General features: G+C 44.0%; 1 protein-coding gene across 1 annotated transcript in view; it reads left to right on the top strand.

Moving 5' to 3' along the window:
- Positions 1 to 808: 808 nt before the first annotated feature.
- Positions 809 to 22,852, top strand: part of pard6a (par-6 family cell polarity regulator alpha) — a gene marked incomplete at both ends in the record, with an annotated part of 35,552 nt that continues 13,508 nt past the window's right edge. The window contains 2 exons of the mRNA XM_083973811.1: positions 809 to 880; positions 10,124 to 10,346. Of these exons, the coding sequence (XP_083829937.1) occupies positions 809 to 880; positions 10,124 to 10,346 (295 nt within the window). The remainder of the gene's footprint in view (positions 881 to 10,123; positions 10,347 to 22,852) is intronic.

Here is a 22,852-nt window from a genome sequence, read left to right as displayed (position 1 = left end):
ATTAGACCCTGACTAATACTCTGCTGCATTAGCATCAAAACAAAGTAGGCTAAATAAAAAATGATAAAACATACGTAGTCTAAGAAAAAAAGTGGAAAAGTCAGGGGGCAGGGGCCCACTTTAGTATTCTTTCAGGGGGCCCAGAATTCCTAGCAACGGCCCTGTTTACAATAATGTAGGCTTCTCATTAGGCTATAGTAAGAGTAGTCAGAGCATAAACTTGATCTTGCCAAATACAGAGCCTGCATGAAAACTTGTTTGTTCCTAATTGTAAAAAAAAAAAAAAACATAAAAAAGATTATAAAGTCTTATAATCAAATTAATAACTGGTTATATTACCCCAGCTCCTGTGTAAACAGCAGCCGATCAGTGGGCTGTCACTGTGCTGGTGGAGGTGCTGGTGGTGGTGTTGTGAGGTCCCACCCCCTCTGCTGTGTCCTCCAGTCTCGTCAGGTTGGAGGAGGAGGAGGTTTCACTGGCTCCTCACATCCCATACTGGATCTACCGGACTCACTCCACCTGTCGCGGACGGACGGGGGATGTTGTTATGTATTCGCGTCGTAAGCGCGTGACAACACAGGACGGCACGAGAGTCGCGAACACAGGCGCGAGCTGTGTTTTCGACGGAAAACGGCAGATTTAAAAAACACACGCGCGCGCGTACAGAGAGAGAGAGAGAGAGAGAGCTCGGCACCTGTTTATTATCGGAGCTGTTTCCTCTCCGCGGACAGAGGAGGGATACCGAGCGTAATTCCAGTGGATGGTTTTATCCGCAGTGGCTGAGCCGAGCAGCCGAGCGGGGAGCAGGATGTCCAGGCAGCAGCAGTCCTACCGGACCCCGGTCAAACTCAACGACAACGTGGTGGAGGTCAAGAGCAAAGTGAGTGGGGGGGGGGGGGGTCTGATGGGGATGTTCGTGGTAATCAGATGATTGTAGCCTACTACTGGGTCTGGTTCACCGATGTAAACCCCCCTCCTCTGCTGTCGAGTCGACGACAGACGCGGTGTCGCTGTCTACAGACGCACCGACAGCTGCTGCGTTTCACCGGTGATTCAGAGGAAATGCAGCGGGGTTGTTGTCGCTGCCAGGCGGCCTGGGTGCGTCTGTAGCCGACCCTGGAGCAGGAAACCAGACCCGATCTCCCTTCTGCTGCCGTCCCTTCTATTGCGCATTCATCCCGCCCCCCTGTCTCCGTGTCGGTGCTGTTAAACCTCCGCAGTCTGTGTCGGTGTCTCTTTGTCTGTGGCTTCAGTTTTATTATTATTATATATATTTTTTAATCGTCCTCAGGTTGTGTTACCGTAGGACTGCAGTGTAGCAGGCTGTCAGTGCTGTGCAGCCGTGTGTCTGTGCTATCATCACCATAATAGCATGGCTGTTCCACACATGCAGTGCAGTAAACAGTGCGGTGTGGAGGAGAGCAGCTCTCCAGCAGAGTAACAGAGTAACTCAACGTCTGACAGTGGACGAGCTGCATGGAGCTGACATGTAGGCTGACTGCAGAACGAGGCACAACCATAACATTCAGTTCACTTCAAAGTAGTTTTAATATAATAGAGCGCCTTACATGTATTGCACTGCAGGGCTACTGTCAGTAATCTTTATTGTTGTCATATAGGTTATTTGTTGCTGTCCCATAGAGTCTCAGTCAGATACATCTGAGGCAGTGTGTCCATATGTCCTCTGTCATGTCCTCCTCTATAGATTTACACTCCATTCTGGGCCCATATGTAATAGACGGATCATTACGGGGAAACCAGTCTGAAATTTTGAGAATAAAGTTATTATTATTTTACGATAATAGCCTAAGGTTGAAATTATAGGTTAGGTGCTGTCTTAGAGGGGAATGTCACAGTCAGAGCATTTCCAATCTGTAAAATGAGGAACATTGAACATCCTGTTTTACTTATATGGCAAATATTGGCATAGCTACTGTACTACAGCTTATTACAGCGTTATTGTTTGTAAGATTGATTCTTCTTCTTCTTATATAGCCTATCTTAGTTTTTTCTCATAATATGACTTCAATAGAATGCATATTTTCACTGTACGTCAAAATACAACATGATTTGTTCTGCCATCCTTTAGAATAGACCTACATAAAAATTAACATAGCACATATCCGACCACACACACATAGCCTACACTAAAAAATTCTCACACACATCAATATACGCTCTACAAATTAATCACCAAAAGAGAGAAAATCTTGAAAATATATAAAAATAAACAAAGCTTTAAAATACATGGTTCATACAGGCTTTAAAAGCCGGCCATGTATCACAGTATTGTTTGTGAACTTGAGAGCATTATTGAACTTGTGTCATAATGGAGAGGCATCAGAGCAGCATAGCAGCAGGATTCTTCTGCTGCTGTCAGCCTGTTTACACATGTGCATGTACAGAGCCTTTAAGAAAGGCAATCGAAATTGTACCACATTTCAAAAATTATTGTCAAACAATCACACTGACAAACTCCTGTTAGGATGTTTTCATATTTTGTCCCTGTCAGCCCTGAGAAACCAACTCAGAGGGAATCGTGAGCATGTATTTGTGCGTGTGAACACTCTGACCAGTCTGAAGTGAACTGAACTGTTGCACTGAGATGCTCCGAAAACAAACAAACTTCCTTGATACTCTCCAGTATGTTACTGTATCTGTATAGTCCTCAGTGTTTCCCTTTGAATGTTTTGTAGCACTGCGCCGTTGCTGTTGTGCCAGTGTCCATGAGGACGTCATGAGGGCCTGTATTCATGCCACTCCAAATAACTTCAGATTCAGTTGCCTCTGATGGGATTTTTCTTTTTTTTTTAAACTTTTTATTTATCTACATGTACAAAGAACATGAGATCATCATGGATGGTACAGTTAAAATCAAAATATTCTATTACACATACATGCCGTACATACACATACATCATAGCCAAATTCAAGGTGCATAATCGATCCATTTTTCCCAGCGTTCTATACATTTCTCCAACTGAAGTCTTAAAACAAAAGTAAGTCTCTCCATACAGTAAATTTCGTGAATGATCCCCTGCCACTGGATCAATGTTGCCATGTGGATCTAATTGCAACCACCTTCTGGTTATGGCTTTCCTACCACTAGCCAGGAGAATCTTCAAAAAGTACCTGTCCTTATGCAAGACTGTTTTCGGAATTTTACCGAGATATACAATAACAAAAGAAAAATCCAAATCCACACCTATTATTTTATTTATCTCGGTTGACACCTCCTTCCAAAATAACTGAATTTTCGGACAGGCCCAAAAAACATGAAATTGGTTAGCTATAGGGGTTCCACATTGTCTCCAACAAAAGCCTCGGCTCTGTGTGCCTGTTCGTAGTGCTGGGGGAGTTATGAAAAATCTCACTACATTCTTCCAGCCGAACTCTCTTAAAGATCTCAAATTTGCCTGATGGGATTTTTCACTTTGGCTTTTGTGTCTTAATTTACTGCTTTTGACATTTACTAATTTATCTGTAGAAATTAATATCAAAGTGAATTGCCATAGCGCAGAAAAATACTCACACCTTGAAAATTAAAAAGTTGACAGAGGCTTCTGCATTGAGATAAATATATTCTCTTAAGCTTGAAAGCTAAATAATAAGCATCACTGATAAGCTTTACTCTGCTCATGTTCACCATCCTCCTTTCTGTTCACTTATTGGACAACTGCAGCTCAGTCGGCCTGTCTCAGCCTGTGAAGCCACTAGCTCTGCTTAAATTTCTGACAAACAACACTGGACACACACTCTGCTATGATGAATTTTCTTTTTTTTCTTTTTTTTTTTGGTTCATTGGTTCGTTGCAGTTTAAGGTGGTAACACTGACTGATCACATAGACGTTAACAAGGTTTAAGAATTGATTTTCAAAGGGACTTAGTTCTTTTGTGTTCAAATTATGAGTTCATTAGAAAGATGACTCTGGTCTCTTTCTGGTCTAGAGCCTCAGTCCTTTTTCTGTTTACACTAGTTCCTCTGGAGCTCTCAGTCCTTTACTGCTGAGCATTATGGGTACATGTCACCTGGAACCAGATAGCCACTGCTGTACTTGTCCTGCCACATTCCTGTGGTATTTGTTTAAACAGTTTATATATGGTCTACTGTATGACGTATGGTGGATATTTTGCATAGTGAGAGGGGGTGAGGTGGTATCTGTGTGTGGCAGAAAGGTGCCGTGTTATATCTGGAAAAGTACAGTACAGTAGTTGTACCCTCCACCCGCCCGGGGAGGAGCCTCACATTGTAAACATTTTGGGATTAGCCCAAATTTAAGGAGGTCAGGGGACATGCTACTCTGGGGTTTGTTTTTATCCCCATTCACAGCAGCTAAATACACTGATTTCCATGCCATCTGCACATCATTTGGGGACAACATGACACAAGATCATGCTCTTATAGTCATGTATCAGTAACACAGCTTAAAAAAGGTTGTAATTTCATCATTTCAGTCAGTATCACAAACTAAGGATAAACGAGGAAAGGGTGTGCTGGCCTTAAAGGGATAGTTCAACATTTTGGCATATTGGCCCATTGCCGTAATCCCTATAGTCATAGCAGTAGGTTTGTTACCTTTAATTGTCGGTGCAAGCTATTTTTAGAACGTTTGAAGAGTTTGATGAGGGGAAACTAAGAAATCCCATGAGCCTCCGTAGCGTAGCTCTGAGCAGCTCACGGCTCTGCGCCGCCGTTCTTAAAAATAGCTTGCACCGACAAATACAGGTAACAAACCTACTGCTATGACTATCGGGAATAAATGGCAATGGGCCAATTTGCCAAAATGTTGAACTATCCCTTTAACTAAGCCATGGTGATACTGATTATGTAAATCCAAACATTCCTGAGTGACAGCAAAGCTGACATGAACACTGATTTTTAACACATCTGTCGTTATATGAGCGACTGTTAAAAGGATAGTTCACCCAAAATTGAAATTTCACTCATTATCTACTCACCCTCATGCGGACTAAGGGCTGGGAGAAGTTTCAGAGTCCTCCGTGGCTTCTCTGAGTTACAGGGGGTCTCAGCTTAGCAGTGCATGTCCATATAACGGTTGTAAATGGATACCACTTTTCTTCATAACAAAAAGACACACCAAAAAACATCCAAATACCTCCATGCTGCTCGTATGTAATGTCCGTCTTGTATTGAAGCCCCGAAATGCAGTGCTGTACGGAGCCCCGCTGTAACTCCGAGAAGGCACGGAGGACTCTGAAACTTCTCCCAGCCCTTAGTCGACATGAGGGTGAGTAGATAATGAGTGAAATTTCAATTTTGAGTGAACTATCCCTTTAAGGCCTGTGCACATGGTCTGAATGACGACAGTATGCAGTCCAGCTGTGAAAAACACTCTGATGGCACAGACATTACACAACCATGCTGTTCTCTCAAATGATACTGTGTAGTAGCATGTTATTACTGGGTACCAGTAAAAAATATATATATTAAATTGAATATTCAAAAATCATGCACAATAGTTGTTAGAAGACTCTAACCCACTCTCACGGAAGATATTGAACAGACAGATCAATCCTCAATTCCAGTCGGTGGTGAGTGGAGCTGCTGACAGGTAATGATGATGCCAGATGAGTTAGAGGACGGAGCAGCAGGTCCCAGTGTGGTCAGAGCAACATACTGTATCACAGAGGAATATTAAAGCAGAAGTAAGCGATATTTTTGTGTTAATATAAGTCTTAAATAGTTCTATCTTCCGACAGCAATCACTTACATAGAGTGTTTGGACCGAAACACAGGTCTCTCAGTCCCTCTGCTCTGCTCTGAGCCGAGGAGAAAACTTTTCTTGTATCCTACAATTTTTATCCAATGAGGAGAGAGAATGGCATAAAGGGCTGTGTGTGCAGCCAAGGGATGCACGTGAATGTGGTGACGTAGGGACGAGGACCAATAGATCCATGACGAGGGCGGGGGCTGCTTACTCCATCGGCTGACAAGAAGTTATGGTGCGTTCAAGGCAACCCGTAACTCGTGTTTTTCTGACCTGTGAAGTCGTACCAGTTCGATCTGGTACGAGTTCACGGGTCGGAAGTTACGAGTGGCCGTTATAGTGACTTTCACAGGTAAAACAGGTCGCTACAAAGTCGTAAATCGTGACTTGAAGCCGTAACTTACTGTTTCAAAAGCCTGCCTGGAACGCAGCATTAGCCAAAACGACCGGATCGCTTACTTCTGCTTTAAACAAATGCAAATGTTCACACATATTTGTTGTTGGACATTCCAAGGCAGTGTATTTCAGATCTGTGGAAACACTGATGTGCATATGCACAGTCACTTCTCTGATGCTCCGTCTCTCTCAGATGAGCTGAGCAGCTTCTTTATCACAAACTGTGTTGACAAAGTAAAAATCCCTCTGTTTTGCCAACTCGCAGTCTGAACTCTGAAGCTGATCCTAGATAAGTAAAACACACCAAGCACAGTAAAGACAGGATCACTATTTGATCAGGTTTGTATTGGCCAATACTGCTCCATTAAGACATCTCTGCCTTTGTTATTTTATATTGTGATTGATTCAATTCAAAACAAACTATATGTGGTATTTTATTTAAACTGAGACCATGTAAAAGCAAACATTTAACACGGTGTGTAACTTCTGCCTCTAGACAGCGTCGAGTGATGTCATGAAATAACATGAGACCATGGGAGTTCTTCACCATCATTACTGTTGACACTGTACAGTCTGCAGGATCGCTGCTGACCTTCCTTTGGACTCTTTCTCTGAGAACTTAGAAAGCAGATGTTCAGTTTTCAGCAGAGAAATCCACAGAGGTGTCACCCTCTTCTTTTATGACAAACACCACAGGATTAAACAAAAACAAAGTTTGACTTCACTAGAAATGGCGCTAAAGAGCTGCAGCTGAGCTGTCCAACATTTACTCAGCTTGTTTCTCTGATAACATACTATTTTTTCCTGAATTGCTAACACACTGAATTCCTACGTACTGAATGTTGTAATCCTTAGTGTTTTTGAACCCATTTATTGAATCAGAACTCTTTACCAGATACTTTACACCTGGTTATATACAGCAGATGTCACTTCAACACATTTTCACTCACTAAAACACACAGTGCACAAAACACAGCAAAAAAACTGTTCATGTTTTAGAGTTTAGATGTTATTATTGTTTTTTTTAAAGTATATTTTTTCGGCTTTTCATGCCTTTATTAGATAGAACAGTTGAGAGAGACAGGAAATGGGGAGGCAGAGAGAGGGGGGGTGACATGCAGGAAAGGGCTGCCCAACGCAGGATTCGAACCAGGACCGTCTGCAGCCTCTGTACATGGGGTGCCTGCTTAAAGGGATAGTTCACCCAAAATTGAAATTTCACTCATTATCTACTCACCCTCATGTGGAGTAAGGGCTGGGAGAAGTTTCAGAGTCCTCCGTGGCTTCTCTGAGTTACAGGGGGTCTCGGCGTAGCAGTGCATGTCCATATAACGGTTGCAAATGGATACCAACTGTCTTCGTAACAAAAAGACACACCAAAAAACATCCAAATACCTCCATGCTGCTTGTATGTAATGTCCGTCTTGTATTGAAGCCCCGAAATGCTAAATTGTTCTGAAAAAAATTAAATAAGTCTATATTTCAAGCTTGTTTTGTAGCGGAAGCTTCTCGAAGCTCCTCTTCCCGGTTCGTCAAGGACAGACCCACTTCATAGTGCCCTGTGTTAGTCTGTATGTTGGTGATGGATTCTCCAACCAATCAAATCAAATTTCTATATATATTTTATAAAGCACCTTTCATGCAAGTGTGCAGCACAAAGTGCACAACAGGCAACATCTGTCATCAGTTCCATGGTTCCTGCCTGTGTTTAATAAGTTATATACAGCCTGGAGCTTATTTACAGAGGCTTTGCATTTCTTAATACACTCCTATATACAGTATATGGTTACACAATCTGCACACAAATAGAACAGTAATTATCAATAATTATCTACTACACTTCAGTTTTATAACACCACAGCCGATGAATAATGAATTGTAAAATCACTGGAGCCTGTATTCAGCTCAGTGCTGAAGTGAGAGTCAGCAGCAGCATCAGTGTCTCTCTCCACCACCTCCAGCTGCTGCTGCTCTGAGCTGCAGGACCTGCTGCTGCAGCCTCCCTCCCTGTCTGCATCAGGTGGAATGTGTGACTCTTTCAGAGCTGTAAGCTGTAATGCTATTATGCCAGAGAAATCCTGCTTCTTCAGTGGCTGAGATACATATTTTGGAAACAGAAACGGAGCAGCAGCAGCATTGCACTCTTCTGGCTTCTGGTGCACAGCCTAAGCTGAGTCCACAAGGTGAAGGACAGGAAAAATAGGAACTGAGCAGCAGCCAATCGCAGCAGTGATTCATATCCAGAACAATCTTATTGGTGGATTTCATCATAATCTGAATTACACAGGCTGCTGTTGATCTATTGTAGTATTAATAATGGCTCCATTTACCCTGCACTGTGACGCAGACACACACAGTGAGTTTAGGCAACAGTCCTGTTAATCCATTTACATCATTACATAACCCTGTAATAAACCATTTAGCTCTCAAGCATTACCAGTCTTTAATTACTGGTGTGCTTCGTAGTATATCTCTGACACCCTGCTTTTTACCAGCTGCCTTCAGTGACTAACTATTGCACGCCATACGCCCAAACCTGCAATTCTGCTACAATCACAGTTGTGACAGACAGTACACCCCTGTGTTTATCTGACATTTGACACCAGCTGTGGGGCAAATGATTGTGTGTCATGAGGAAATATGTTAAGGATGTTAGAAATGAGGGCTGTTGTGATGGCATACAGGTTCTGGATGTGTGAGCAGGTTCACCTACTTCCTGTTTCTTCCCTTTGTTTCAGAATAAAGCTCCTGGAAAATGTTAAAGCTCACTGCAGCGAGTGCAGCACGGGAACAAAAAAAAAGCACAGCAGTTAGAATCAATGCTTTAGGATAGTTACAGGCGTCTTGATGTTATCCTCCATCTGCTAATGGACCTCGCTGACCTCACTGAAACAGGAGAGGAGGAAGTAGACCTCTATAATAGACTAATCATATCTCTCAGTGAAGATGTTTCATGCTCTGAAAGTGTCTTGGCTCGAACAGCCTCTAAAGCTCCTTCATCAGGAGAGGACACACACACACACACACACACCTCCCATCAGCCCATTTGCCGTCAAACACACACACACACATTCTTACATAATCTCAGCAGCTTGATACAAATGACCTCTGACCAAAATGCCCCAAATCCAGTCACTTCACCCTCGAGTCCCAGTAAAAATTTGTGAAGGTCTGTCAAGGCGTTACTGAGATATGATGTCCATGAGAATGGGACAGACGGGTGGACAACCTGATAATAATTGAATTGAGCTTTATCAAAAGAAAACATGTAACAGTTGTCAGAGTAGTGATGGTTAGCTCTACTCACTGTGTAAAGGAACTGTTTAAGACGATTAGTCTGCCTGTGCACCACTGTGTTCTGTGGGTTTTTCATCAGTCTGTCCCATTCTCGTGAACATTTTATCTTAGTAAGACCTCGAGGTATTTTTGACTCAGAGATGAACTGATTAAAACTATATTGTCCACAGTTAAAAGTAAAGCTCACTGTGACCTCACAAAAATACGCTTTTGACCATACATCATTTTATTCACAAATTATGACACAATTTACATGTAAGGTCAAAATGATGATGATGTATGTATGCCTATTTATATTTGCATCTATCTTTTTATTTAATTTGTTTTAGAAACGTTGGAAAGAATACGGGACTTGTTTGAAAACTTTTTTTTTTTAGCAGCTTTCTGCAGCGTGCGTAGTAATGTCCGACCCGACCATGCCTTCCAGAGGTATAGAATTAGACTACTTAGAAATACACTGATGGGCTCATTAGCTGTTGTAGGTAACAGAGACACATCAGCAGAAACCAGAGACTTTTGCGTATCCAGTTAAAAGCTCCGTACAGGGGCTTTAAATAATACTTATATGATTGCAGGGAAATGTAATTACAAATAGCAATACAAATCTTTAATGTAAAAGAAAAAAAACATAGCAGATCACATAACTGCCATGTCATATAACTGTCTGTATCAGCTGCTGACTGTTGTTCATCTTTCTGCAGTTTGAGGCAGAGTACCGCCGCTTCGCCTTGAAGAGGAACGGCCCCGGTGGCTTCCAGGAGTTCTACCGCCTCCTCCAGACCATCCACCGCATCCCCGGCGTGGACGTGCTGCTGGGATACGCCGACGTCCATGGAGACCTTCTGCCAATCAACAATGACGACAACTTCCACAAAGCCGTCTCCTTGGCCAATCCGCTGCTCCGCATTATCATCAGCAAGAAAGGTAAGGCTGAACCCTGGTCACCACTATAACATGTTCAGTATGAAAACAAAGCCTGGCTGCTGTCCTCCTCTGTTTACTGCTGTGTGAAGGAGAGACAGAGAGAGAGTGCCATGGGCTGCACACAGCTGCAGGGAAGCTGTTTGTTCTCCACATCAAACATGGTTTATTGTTCACACACAGCAACCTGATGATCCTCTGCCTGTTGTTTTCACTCAGCTCTCTCCTGTGTGGAGTGTGTGGTTATTTTGTTCTGTCACGTTCATTAGAGAGAGAGGACACACACACACACTGTCAGACACTACAGGGTTTCACATCCACAGGCTAAGGGACATGGTCAGGATATTATTATAGAGTTCAGAGACAGCAAAAAAAGGGAAACCTATTCACTTATATTTCTCTCATCCATTCCCATTTCCCTTTTCCCAGCTGCTTTTCCTTTTCCTATTAGCTAATTGATTAAGTGATTGAGCTTCTCCACTTAGCCTCTCTGTGACTCTCTGGGCCTTTAGTGCTTTTTAGTCATGAGGTATTCATTGATGGATAAAACATTCATTTATGAATTGTATTTAGAGTTCTTATTCTATGATCTACTGTATTAAAACATGAAATGAAGGAAAAGCTTTTTACTTTCCCTTGTCCAATAGGTACAGACGTTAATGCTGCTTTGATACAGTTAAGAGGCTTTAAGAACCTCATACATCGACACTAGGGTTGTATATTCTCCACCAATGAGGCCGATTCGATACGCATCTCGATACGCTGCCACCGATACGATACATTAACGATACACTGAAGCTCCCGTCGATACGATGCGATAAGATTCACTCCTGTTCACGATGCGATGCGATTCAAATGCGATTTGATAACGATATGACTTAATTACAAAGAGATTTGGTTCGATATGTTTGATACAGTTATGATATGAGAGTTTCTTCCCACATCAAGTTTATTACCTCAATACCATTCTGCTTTACTTTCTGTATCAATTTGAGGGATGTAGCCCACTGTTCCCTCTAAGGTGTTTTACTGTGCAATTGCACACTGCTCCCCACCTCTTTGCTCAGAAGACAAAAAAGTTGCACACTCTGTAGTGCAACTACGATTTAAGTTTTTGCTTGAGAATTATTATTACTGTTCATATCAAGAATGCTTCAGTGCCAAGAGCTGATGACACCAACTTGATGTTAGTTATTTTTTGACATAATTGTTCATATCGCAATAAATGTAAACTCTATTTTGCCAAAACAATATTGTATTTTGTTATCATTAACTGTAACTGACCTAGATATGGAGTAGCCTAGGTAATGTTGTCAAAATAATCTGTAATTAATAGCCAATTGTATTGATATTTGGAGTTGGAGAGAGCCCATAGCACCAGCATGTGGACGTACGCTTAAGCTGTCGCTCACATTCGCTCAAGCAGGTCATCAGGGGAGTTGAATTTCTGCTCAGGAGTTTTGAAAATTAGAGGGAACATTGATGTAGCCTATATTTGGTTAATTTTTACAGGGCAAACCAATAAATCATATTTGAAAGGTACAGTCTAGAGGAAATAAATGGTAGAAATGAAATCCAGCTTAATTATATGGGCTAGTCTTGTGTGGTGGCACCTCTGCAGTTTGGTCTTTTGCTATATTATAATAATAATAATAACTTTATTTATATAGCACCTTTAAAAACACAAGTTTACAAAGTGCTTCACAAAACAACTTAAAAGAGACAAGTCACAGATGTTTTGTTGTGCACAGGACATTTCTGGGTGGAGAGTCTGTGTTTGTGAGCACTCTCCAGCCAGTGCTCACAATGCTCAGGTGTAGCTCCATGCAGCAGAGTAGGAGAGCAACTGTACTAGCCCTGCTAGCTGTCCGGATGCTAACCGCTACCGCTAACTAGCGGTTAGCATCCGCGGCTACCACCGCTTCCCAGCTCACTACAACCAGAGCCACTACCACGGCCCTTCTCCTAGTTACAGCCAGTGACGGCCGAGTATTGACCGGCCGCTCGGCTCCAGCGCTTCAGGTCGGACTGTTTACTTTTCTTGGCAGCTCTGACTACAGCTGCTGCTGCTGCTGCTGTTACCTGTCAGGGGCAGGAGGCTGCGCACGGCTAACGCGGTGGTGCATTCAGGTTGCCTCGGAAAATGAAATGATCGATGTAACCATGGAATTTACCGATGTAGAAGGCTAGAAGAGATGCATCGCAAATTCAACCATAAATTATGTCCGATGTAGCCTGAATCTACCGGTGCAGTCGCATCGCACACGTTTATATCGGACCACCGATATGAATCGGTGAATCTCCACATCCCTAATCGACACACACACTGTGAAGTCCTAAAAGATGCAACATTAAAACAGAGCTGCTAGAAAGCCCATGAGACCGCAATCCTGTGAGTCTCCACAGTCACGTGGATGTGGTGAATTAACAGGGCAGCAGTTGGAAAAGAATAAATGAATAACGTGATTGGGTGAGTAGATTTCTGGCTGAGCCAACTCATGGCCCAATTCTTCCTAATGAGGGGCAGGCTAACTTTCTCAAGCAACATGGAGATTGAATTACAACATTATTCCCAAAGCTGCGCGTGTGTTTGTGCTCGAGATGTTACTTCTGAATAAGATCAAATCTCATGTTAAACACTGTGTTTAACTCAGTTGTATACGTTGATTTCATCTTGCTTCTTCTGTATACCCCCCCCCCCCCCCTCCCCTCCATCCCCACTTCTCTCTCCCAGACCACCGAGTTAATCTGATTAAACTAGCAGCTGTCTGTGATTCTGAACAACAATTGTGGCCCGCTAAGTAGCAGATAAGCATCATTACATCATGAATTATGCAGAGGCACAGCAAGAGAAGGTGATCTGAGACTAAACAATAGTGTGTAGTCTACAATAATCAGGCTCATAATCCATAATGGTGGAACAGAGCATACAGAGTGATGGATGGATGTGTGTCTTAACACCCGTCATGTGCCACAGAAATCTTTTATATCCTTTAGTTTCTCAACAATGCTAACTTTAGGCTTTAGCTGTAAAAGAAGGAGTCTCATCATTTTAAAGCTGTAAATGATCTCAAAAGATATGGAACATTTTCCCAGAATGCAGGATGATATCAGACAACAAGAAAACACCATAATTAAGTGAAAATAAACTTAAGAAACCACAAAAATGAGTTATGTCAAATCTGTGGTGGCCCTAGGTCAAAGCACTGCAGCTTAAAACACAGACAAGACTCTTTATAAAATCTGATGTGAAATAATATCGTTTATGTTTTAAACTCAACAAAAACCCTCAGAGCAAAGAACTATAACTGTGGCCATGTGAACTCCTGCCAGACAAACACAACACCGTCATTGACAGGTGACTAAATGACAGCCAGTGTTATTATGATTATGGTTACACAAGCGTCACACAACAGGATGTACTTGGTTCAAGTGCATAAATGCAGATTACTGTGGCAGCATTTATTTGTCCATTAGTAGCAACTGATGGTATTAATGTGATTAGGAGAATTTAAAACTTTATCTTTTGTTCATGACTGTCACGGAATGAAGCAGACACGACGAGTTCCTTGTTGCTCGGTTTATTCACGAGCACAACACGAGCATAACAACACTTGGCTAACACAGTAGCTCCAGCTTAACTCAGGCTATCAGTCACGTTCACACGTCATCACGTAACGTTATTACGTCCCGTACCTACTGGCTACGGTAGCCTAGTATGACCAAAGTTATCTCACAACATCTCCCCTTTATAAGGAACAAATGAAAATTACTTCTTGCCCCTGGATCGTAAATAAACAGTAACATACATAACCAGTATCAGTTTCAGTTTGACAGCATAAAACAACTTTTTTTTTCCATAACGATACTCTCCCATTACCTCCCCACAACTGAACACTGGACATCATCGGGGTAGACTACCCTCAGTCCTGGGAAGGGATTATTCTGCCCTTATGAGAGAGATGAACCCCCCTCAATTTAGTCCTCTTCTCGTCTGTGATTCCTGTAAGAACAAACACTAACACAGGTCTAATAAAGAGAACTTCAAAATCAATGTCTCTATCAGTCTCTAAATCTGAGAGGCAGTTTAACCTCACGGCCTCTAGAGGTCAGTCTCTGGGGAGTGGTGGACTGGAGAGGAGACCGCGGGGCGGGGCCTGACGATGGCTGGCCCTGTGATGTCTCCTGTGGAGTCGCCACTGATGTATCTGGGGAACTGCTGTCCTGCTGTGGTGGGACAGGAGCAGCACAGTGCTGTTGCTCTGCTGGATTGGCCGTCTCAGGGACAGCCTGAAGATGTCGCCTGTTGCGACGAGTCACCGTGCCGTTGTCCATTTCCACCACATAGGATCTTGGCTCCTTAGACTTGCTGATGACTTTGGCAGGTGTCTTCCAACCTTTGTCCCCGTCAAGCTTCACCCTGACATTTTGACCTGGGCGCAGCTCAGGGAGAGGACGAGCTGAATATCTGCGGTTGTAGAAGAACCTGTAAGCGTCCTTAGCTGCGGCGTCTTTCTGGTAGACGAGATCCCAGTTGGCTGGCTGTGGCAGCAACGACTTCTCCAGTGCTGGGACAGTGGTGCGGATTTGTCGACCTGTCATCAGCTGAGCGGGGCTTGCTCCAGTCGCGGCGATCGGTGTGGAGCGATAACACATTAAAGCTAGACAGGGGTCAGGCTGTTTGAGGATGTGTTTAGCTGTTTGAACAGCTCTCTCAGCGGCCCCGTTACCTTGTGGGTAATGGGGACTGGATGTTATGTGGGTGAAACCGTACTTCTGTTTGAAGTCCTGGAACTCAGTCGATGTGAACTGGGTGGCGTTATCACTGACTAGTTCTAATGGAATTCCCCATCTCACAAACATGTGCTTGAGCTTGCCAATGACCTGTCTGCTTGTAGTAGTAGTGAGAGGAGCGATTTCAATGTCTCTTGAAAAATAGTCCACTACGATGAGGTAACTCTTACCCTCCAGCTCGCACAGATCAGCTGCGATCCTTTGCCAGGGGCCACTGGGTAGGGGAGTCACTACCAGTGGTTCACGTCTCTGTGTGGGTTTTTGCTCTGCACAGAAGTCACATGATCTTACTTTCTTGGTGATCTGGGCCCCAATGCTGGGCCACCAGACTGTTAACCTGGCTCGCTCGCGGCACTTGGTTAGTCCCTGGTGTCCTTCGTGCAGCTGGTTTAGAACATCGGATCTGAGTGCTGTGGGGATTACAATGCGATCATGATACAGTACTAGACCATCTGATTCCGAAAGGTGAGCTCTGGCTGTGTGAAATCCTCGCAGGGGTGAGAACTCTGTCATTCTCTGTGGCCACGCTTTTCTGATGAAGGTGATCACTTTTTGAAGCTCAGCATCACTCTGTGTGGCTCTGCGGATTTCCTCCAGCTTAGGTGACTTGATTGGCTTGCTAGCCACCATAGTGTTCACATATGCTCTGACCTGACTGTCAGTGTCTGACTTGTGATCTCCATCCAGGGGTTGCCTCGAGAGTGCGTCAGCCACTGCCAGCTGTTTACCTGGGACGTGCTCCGCAATGACATCGAACCGCATTAGGCGCATGAGCAGTCTCTGACACCTCAGTGGGGTCTTGTCCAGGTTAGGGATGGGCATTTCAAATAATTTCCTAATCGAGTAACCTAACCTGGTGTTACCCGGGTAACCGATTACTGTAATAAAAAAAAATTAAAAATAAAAAAAAAATTACGTCATATCTGATGGACAGAGCGCAGCCGGTGCATAAATGCGCTCTGTCCGTCAGACAGTCCGCATTACTGACACACAGCGTCGTCAGACTAAATATCAGGTGGATAATAAGAGTAGAGATGGAGTTTAAGATGCACATATGGGGCAGATGTGCATCTTTATGCCGGGGAATAAAGGCGCTGCATGCGCTCTGAGCGCAGCGCATTTATGCCGCGGCTGCCTCGGAGGAGGAGGAGAAAACTTTTTTTTTTTAAGCGGTGCTTATTTATTAGTCCACACTACATGTTGGTGCCTTCGGTCCTCTCTGCCTCGCATCGTTTCAGGAAATAACTGGGAAGGTTTCAGAATGTTTGTAAACTGAAAGCAGATTTTCTAACAGACTTGATGACACCTGTCGTCTCCCTCCCGACGGTTTACGCCGAGGGAATCACCACAGATTATTGTAAAAGGTTTGAAAGTCCGAGGCTCGATCCAAAAACGCTTTTACACAGCAGAAAATCACGTTGCTTGATCCGAAACTGTTTAACACTACAAAAAGCCGAACCATGGCATGATAATGTAGTTTGATCCGACACTAGACTGCGCTCTAACGTGCCGTTTTTTTTTAATCCTAGGTTAACCGGATAATAAATTCATAACCGAGTAGCAGATTGCCTACTCGGGTACCCGGGTACTCGGGTACCCGTGCACATCCCTAGTCCAGGTCGTATGTGTTAATTAATGGCACCAGAGGCTTATGGTCTGTTTGAAGACGGACTCTGCCCATTCCCTGGATGTAACGGGCGAAGCGCTCACAGGCCCACACAGACGCCAAGCACTCTTTCTCGATCTGGGAATATCTTCTTTCCGCATCTGAGAGAGTGCGAGAACAGAAGGCGACGGCGCGCAGCTCTCCCTCGTGGTCCTGCAACAGGGCAGCGCCCAGGCCGTAGCTGCTGGCGTCTGCGCTGACCACGGTTGGCCGGCCTGCGTCGTAGTAGCATAAGGCTGGTGCTGCTACTAGCGTAGCTTTCGCTTTGTTGAATGCTTGCTCTTGAGGCTCACCCCAGACCCATGCAGTCTCTTTTCTGAGTAGACTCGTGAGCGGGTGCAGCATGGTGGACAGGCCAGGAAGGAATTTGCCCACATAGTTTATCAGTCCTAGCACCTGACGAAGTTGCTCCACATTTGTAGGGCTGGGCAGTTTGGTGATGGCCTCCACTTTGCTGTTATCCGGCTTCACCCCGTCAGCGCTGATTATGTGCCCAAAGAACTGTATTTCAGTCTGTCTGAAATGGCACTTTGCCCTGTTTAGCTTGAGGCCTGAAGCTTTGATTGTGCGTAGCACCGCATCCAGGCGGTGGTCGTGTTCATCCTTATTAGACCCGTAGACAAGGATGTCGTCCATCACGACGACAGTCCCCTCCAGGCCCTTGAGCAGCGTGCTCATCAGCCGCTGGAAAATCTCGGGCGCTGATGTAATCCCGAACGGCAAGCGTTTGAAGCAAAACCTGCCCATGGGAGTTATGAAGGTGGTTAATTTCTGGCAGCTGGGGTCCAATGGGATCTGCCAGAACCCACTCGAGGCATCTAGGGTGGAGAAAACCTTGGCTCCGGCTAGCTTGGGCGTTATATCATCCAGTGTGGGCAGAATGTAACGCTCCCGCTTTACTCCCTTGTTCAGCCTCTTTAAATCCACGCACACTCTGACCTCGTCCTTGTTGCGCTTTGGAGCAGGCACCATCGGTGCACACCAATCTGTGGGTTCGGTGACCTCCTCTATGATCCCCAGGTTGAGCATGCGCTTTAACTCTTTTTCGACTCTTGGGAGAAGTGGAAAGGGGACTCTGCGTGGAGTGTTTACACTGTATGGCTCTGCATCATTTGTCAGTTCTATTTTAACAGGCTCACAGTTCAGTAATCCTATTTCTCCAAACACATCTCCTAGTAGGCTGCTGTTGATTTCGTTGACTCTTGTAACCAGTCCCATTTGCTTTGCCACAGACTTGCCCAGTAAGTTACTTGTATATTGTCCTTTAATGACTGTGATCCAGTGCTGATATTTTTTTTCCTTGTACAGGGTAGTGGCGAGGAATTTCCCCACACACACAACTTTCCCTCCCGGGCTGTAGACTGTCGGCCTGGAGGTGATCAGTCTGGGCCTCCGTCGTAACCCACTGAATGTCTCTTCTGTCATAACAGTTGTGTCAGCACCAGTATCAATTTTAAAATCAACTGGATTGCCATTCACCATCAGCTCGACATCCCAATCTGTGTCTGAGTCCGGTTCCTCTATGACAGTTGGCATTGACTCGGTTACAGTTCCCAGGAAAAGTCCTCCAATGAAAAATGAATCATCCTCCGAATCCACCACAGCCTCTGTCCTGACTTCTTTTAGCATTCTGGTTTTGCATACAACTTCAAAATGGCCCATCTTGTTGCACTTCCTGCATCTTTTATTGTGGGCAGGACAGCTCTCCATTTTATCATGTGTTCTATTGCATCTTTGGCAGTTCTGTTTAGCGTCACTGTGTTTTTGTCCATGTGGCTGTCGTGATTTATCGTAGCTCCGTCTCGTGTTGCCGTATTGTTTGTGTCTCACCTCGTTCACTCCTGTTTCCACACGACATGACGGGGCGGCGTGAAATCACCCTGCTCTGATTGGGAGAGGAAGAGAGAGAGAATGAGAGAGAGGGAGAGTGATAGAGGCCCATCTGGTGTTGTGTGCCATTTGCCACTAAGTGGATTATCTTATACTAAGAGACTTCATCAATCATATCAGCTCCACTCACTGCCTCACATCTGTGTGTGTGTGTGTGTGTGTGTGTGTGTGTGTGTGTGTGTGTGTGTGTGTGTGTGTGTGTGTGTTGTGTGTGTGTGTGGTGTGTTTGTGCCGGTCTGAGAGAGAGAGAGAGAGAGAGAGAGAGAGAGAGAGAGAGAGAGAGAGAGAGAGAGAGAGAGAGAGAGAGAGACTGGTTGTGTTTGTAAACATCACCAATATCAAAGAGGTTGTTAACGAGCATGTCCATCAGCTGAATGAAGCTGGTTGCCATGGTGATGCTGTCAGTGTCTCTCTCCCTTTGACACAGCTCTTAGTGAAGGTTGGATCAGAGGCCGACAGTTCAATAAGTGTAGCTCCACCCTGACACACCCATTAGAACCTCAGAACAACAACAAGATGACAGAAAGCTGACTGCAGAAGTCAGTGGATTTAAAGTCACTGGTGTCCTCTCTTAGCATCACTAAAGATATTAAAAAAATAATACAAAACATCTCATGTCATCACAACTGTTTCTAAGACAGGATGTTCAAAAAAACACTAAATAAATATACGCACACTGCAGCCACCTGCACCACTGAATACTTTGTGTGGGTGTGAGAGATTCATAAAGTTTGAGGCTAAAAGCAGTGTGAATACTGGATTAAGACTTTTTGAACCTGACAAAAACATACAGTGATGAATAATTACAGGTAACAGAGCTACAGTGGTAGCCGACTAGCTGTGTTATGGTGCGTTCCAGGCTTTTGAACCCATAAGTCACGACTTCAAGTCACCAGTTACGACTTTGTGGTGTTCCAGGCAAGTTACGAGAACTGGGAGTATCCAAATCCAAATCCAATTTATTTATAGAGCACATTTAAAAACAACCAAGTTGACCAAAGTGCTTTACACAGAAAAAAGTGAACAAAATCAACATTCAGTAAAAAAGCACAACAGATAAAAACAGCAAAACAAATAAATAATAAGACCATAGTTGCTAAAATATTTGGATTTCAGACTGTGTTAAAAGCCAAGGAGTAAAAGTGCGTTTTAAGACGTGTTTTAAAAACAGCTAGGCTAGGGGCTTGTTTCACGTGAGGAGAGAGGGAGTTCCAAAGTTTGGGGCCAGCAACAGAAAACGCACGGTCCCCTCTGCCCCTGAGTCTGGTCTGAGGGACCTCCAGGAGCAGTCGGTTTGTGAGGGACCGGGAGGGGACATAGGGCTTTAACAGGTCAGTCAGATAAAAAAGGGCTGAGCCCATTAAGAGCTTTAAAAACAAACATCAAGATCTTAAAATCAACTCTAAAATGAACTGGGAGCCAGTGCAGCGATGCAAGGACTGGGGTTATATGGTCAAATTTACGTGTACCAGTCAAAAGTCTGGCTGCAGCATTTTGGACCAGCTGTAGGCGGGAGGGTGAGGACTGACTAACACCCAGATATAAACCATTGCAATAGTCCAGTCTTGAGGTAATAAAAGCGTGAACAACTTTCTCAAAGTCTAAAAACGATAAAAACGGTTTGACCTTTGAAAGCATTCTTAGTTGATAAGAATGCTCGTACTAGATCCAGTACATCGATCTAGTACGAGTTCACAGGTGGGAAGTTACGAGTTTGACTCTACGTTCCAACGGGTAACCATAGGAACACGTCGGAAAAACACGAGTTACGGGTTGCCTGGAACGCACCATAATAACCTGCAGAACTACAGTGGAAACTATGGTAACAACCTGCAGAACAGTAGTAGTCGTGGTGATAGCCTAGCAGTAGCTACAGTGGTAGCCATGGTAACAACCTGCAGAACTACACTGGTACCCTCAACCTTCAGAACTACAGTGGTAGCCGTGGTAACAACCTGAAGAACTACACTGGTACCCTCAACCTTCAGAACTACAGTGGTAGCCGTGGTAACAACCTGCATAACTTCACTGGTACCCTCAACCTTCAGAACTACAGTGGTAGCCGTGGTAACAACCTGCATAACTTCACTGGTACCCTCAACCTTCAGAACTACAGTGGTAGCCGTGGTAACAACCTGCAGAACTACACTGGTACCCTCAACCTTCAGAACTACAGTGGTAGCCGTGGTAACAACCTGCATAACTTCACTGGTACCCTCAACCTTCAGAACTACAGTGGTAGCCGTGGTAACAACCTGCAGAACTACACTGGTACCCTCAACCTTCAGAACTACAGTGGTAGCCGTGGTAACAACCTGCAGAACTTCACTGGTACCCTCAACCAGTCAGTAGTCGAGTTGAGGGGGGATGAGGGGGGGTGGCATCCCCCCTGAAATAAAAATGATCAAAATCATCCCCCCTGAAAAAATGCCATCCCCCCTCTCCATCCCTCCCCTTGTTACATTAAATGTTGGACATATAACTTGTAATTATAGGCTGTCAAATCAATTTTAACGGCGTCAATTTCTTTTTATCTATTGATAGTTGATGTCATTAAAAAACATTTGCACAAATCAAGCCTATCCACTTTTCCATGTTGATAAAAGTATTAAAATGATCATTCAAGGGACATTTAGGCTATAATAGATAAAAATGTGCGATTAATTTGCGATTAATCGCGAGTTAAAGCAGATATCAGCTTCACGGCCGTTTCGGCTAATGCTGCGTTCAAGGCAGGCTTTTGAAACCGTAAGTTACAGCTTCAAGTCACAACTACGACTTGGTAGCGTTCCAGGTAACCCGTAGCTCGTGTTTTTACCATCCTGTTGTCTGTGAAAGTTCCCTATAACGGCCACTCGTAACTTCCGACCCGTGAACTCGTACCAGATCGAACTGGTATGACTTCACAGGAAGGAAAAACACAAAGTACGAGTTTCTTTGAACGCACCATGAGTTAGCAGCCCCCGCCCTTGTCAGGCATCAATTGGTCCTCGTGCTACGTCACCACATTCACGCGCATCCCTTGGCTGCACACACAGCCCTTCATGCCGTTCTCTCTCCTCATTGGATAACAAGGAAAATTTTCTCCTCGGGTTACAGCAGAGCAGAGTGACGGAGAGACTCGTGTTTAGGCTGAAATACTTCATGTAAGTGATTGCTGACGGAAAATAGGACTATTTAGGACTTATATTAACAAAAACATTCCACTGATATCTGCTTTAAGTATGACATTCATGAGATTAATCGGGATTAAATATTTTAATAGATTGACAGCCCTAATTATTTCATCATTAGAGAGTTGAATAAAAGAAATAATAAAATCTGAGGGCACAAATAAAAAAATTCAAATAAACTTGGCTTGATTTGATTTGAGAGGATTAAGAAGTCTTATTTTCAGTGTTTTGTTTTGATATCGAATTTACATGAATTACCCCCCCCCCTTCCAATTTTTTCTAAAGTGAAAAAAATTGACCATCCCCCCTGAATTTTTTTTTACAACTCGACTACTGCAACCAGTAGCTGTGGTAAGAACTTGCAGTGGTAGTTGTAGTATTTTACTGAGGGGTGAAAGTTGGTTTGTACAGGTTACAGTTGTAAAACTACTGAGGTTGGTGGTAGTGAAGATTATAGTTAGAGTGAGGTGACTGACATCATGATAAGCCTACATCTGAAAATCTGAAGATGAATTTTCAGTCTCCAAACTAATACGGTTACTGCATTAAATGACATGAAATAATAGCACAGTGATGTAGTTGGTGAGTATTTTTTATCAAGTCTTCTGCCACCAGCAGCTCAGCCAATGGCAGATTACTGTAGCTCTGCATCCAGGTTCAGAGTATAAGCTTTGTGATACAGTTAAAAGAGAAGCTGACATATCTTTATGCCAGAGCCTGGTGTGTGTGTGTGTGTGTGTGTGTGTGTGTGTGTGTGTGTGTGTGTGTGTGTGTGTGTGTGTGTGTGTGTGTGTGTGTGTGTGTGTGTGTGTGTGTGTGTGTGTGTGTGTGTGAAAGAGAGAGAGAGAGAGAGAGAGAGAGAGAGAGAGAGAGAGGGAAATGAAGAAATGAAGAAAGAGAGATTGAAAGAGAGCAGGCAGAGAGGGATGAAGATGAGGGTTGGGTTTATCTTCTTCCTGCCAGAGGGTGCCATAGAAATGACTTTC

Source organism: Trachurus trachurus (genome assembly GCF_905171665.1).
Source record: "Trachurus trachurus genome assembly, chromosome: 6".
Lineage (NCBI taxonomy): Eukaryota > Metazoa > Chordata > Actinopteri > Carangiformes > Carangidae > Trachurus > Trachurus trachurus.
This window is presented reverse-complemented; position numbering and strand designations above follow the sequence as displayed.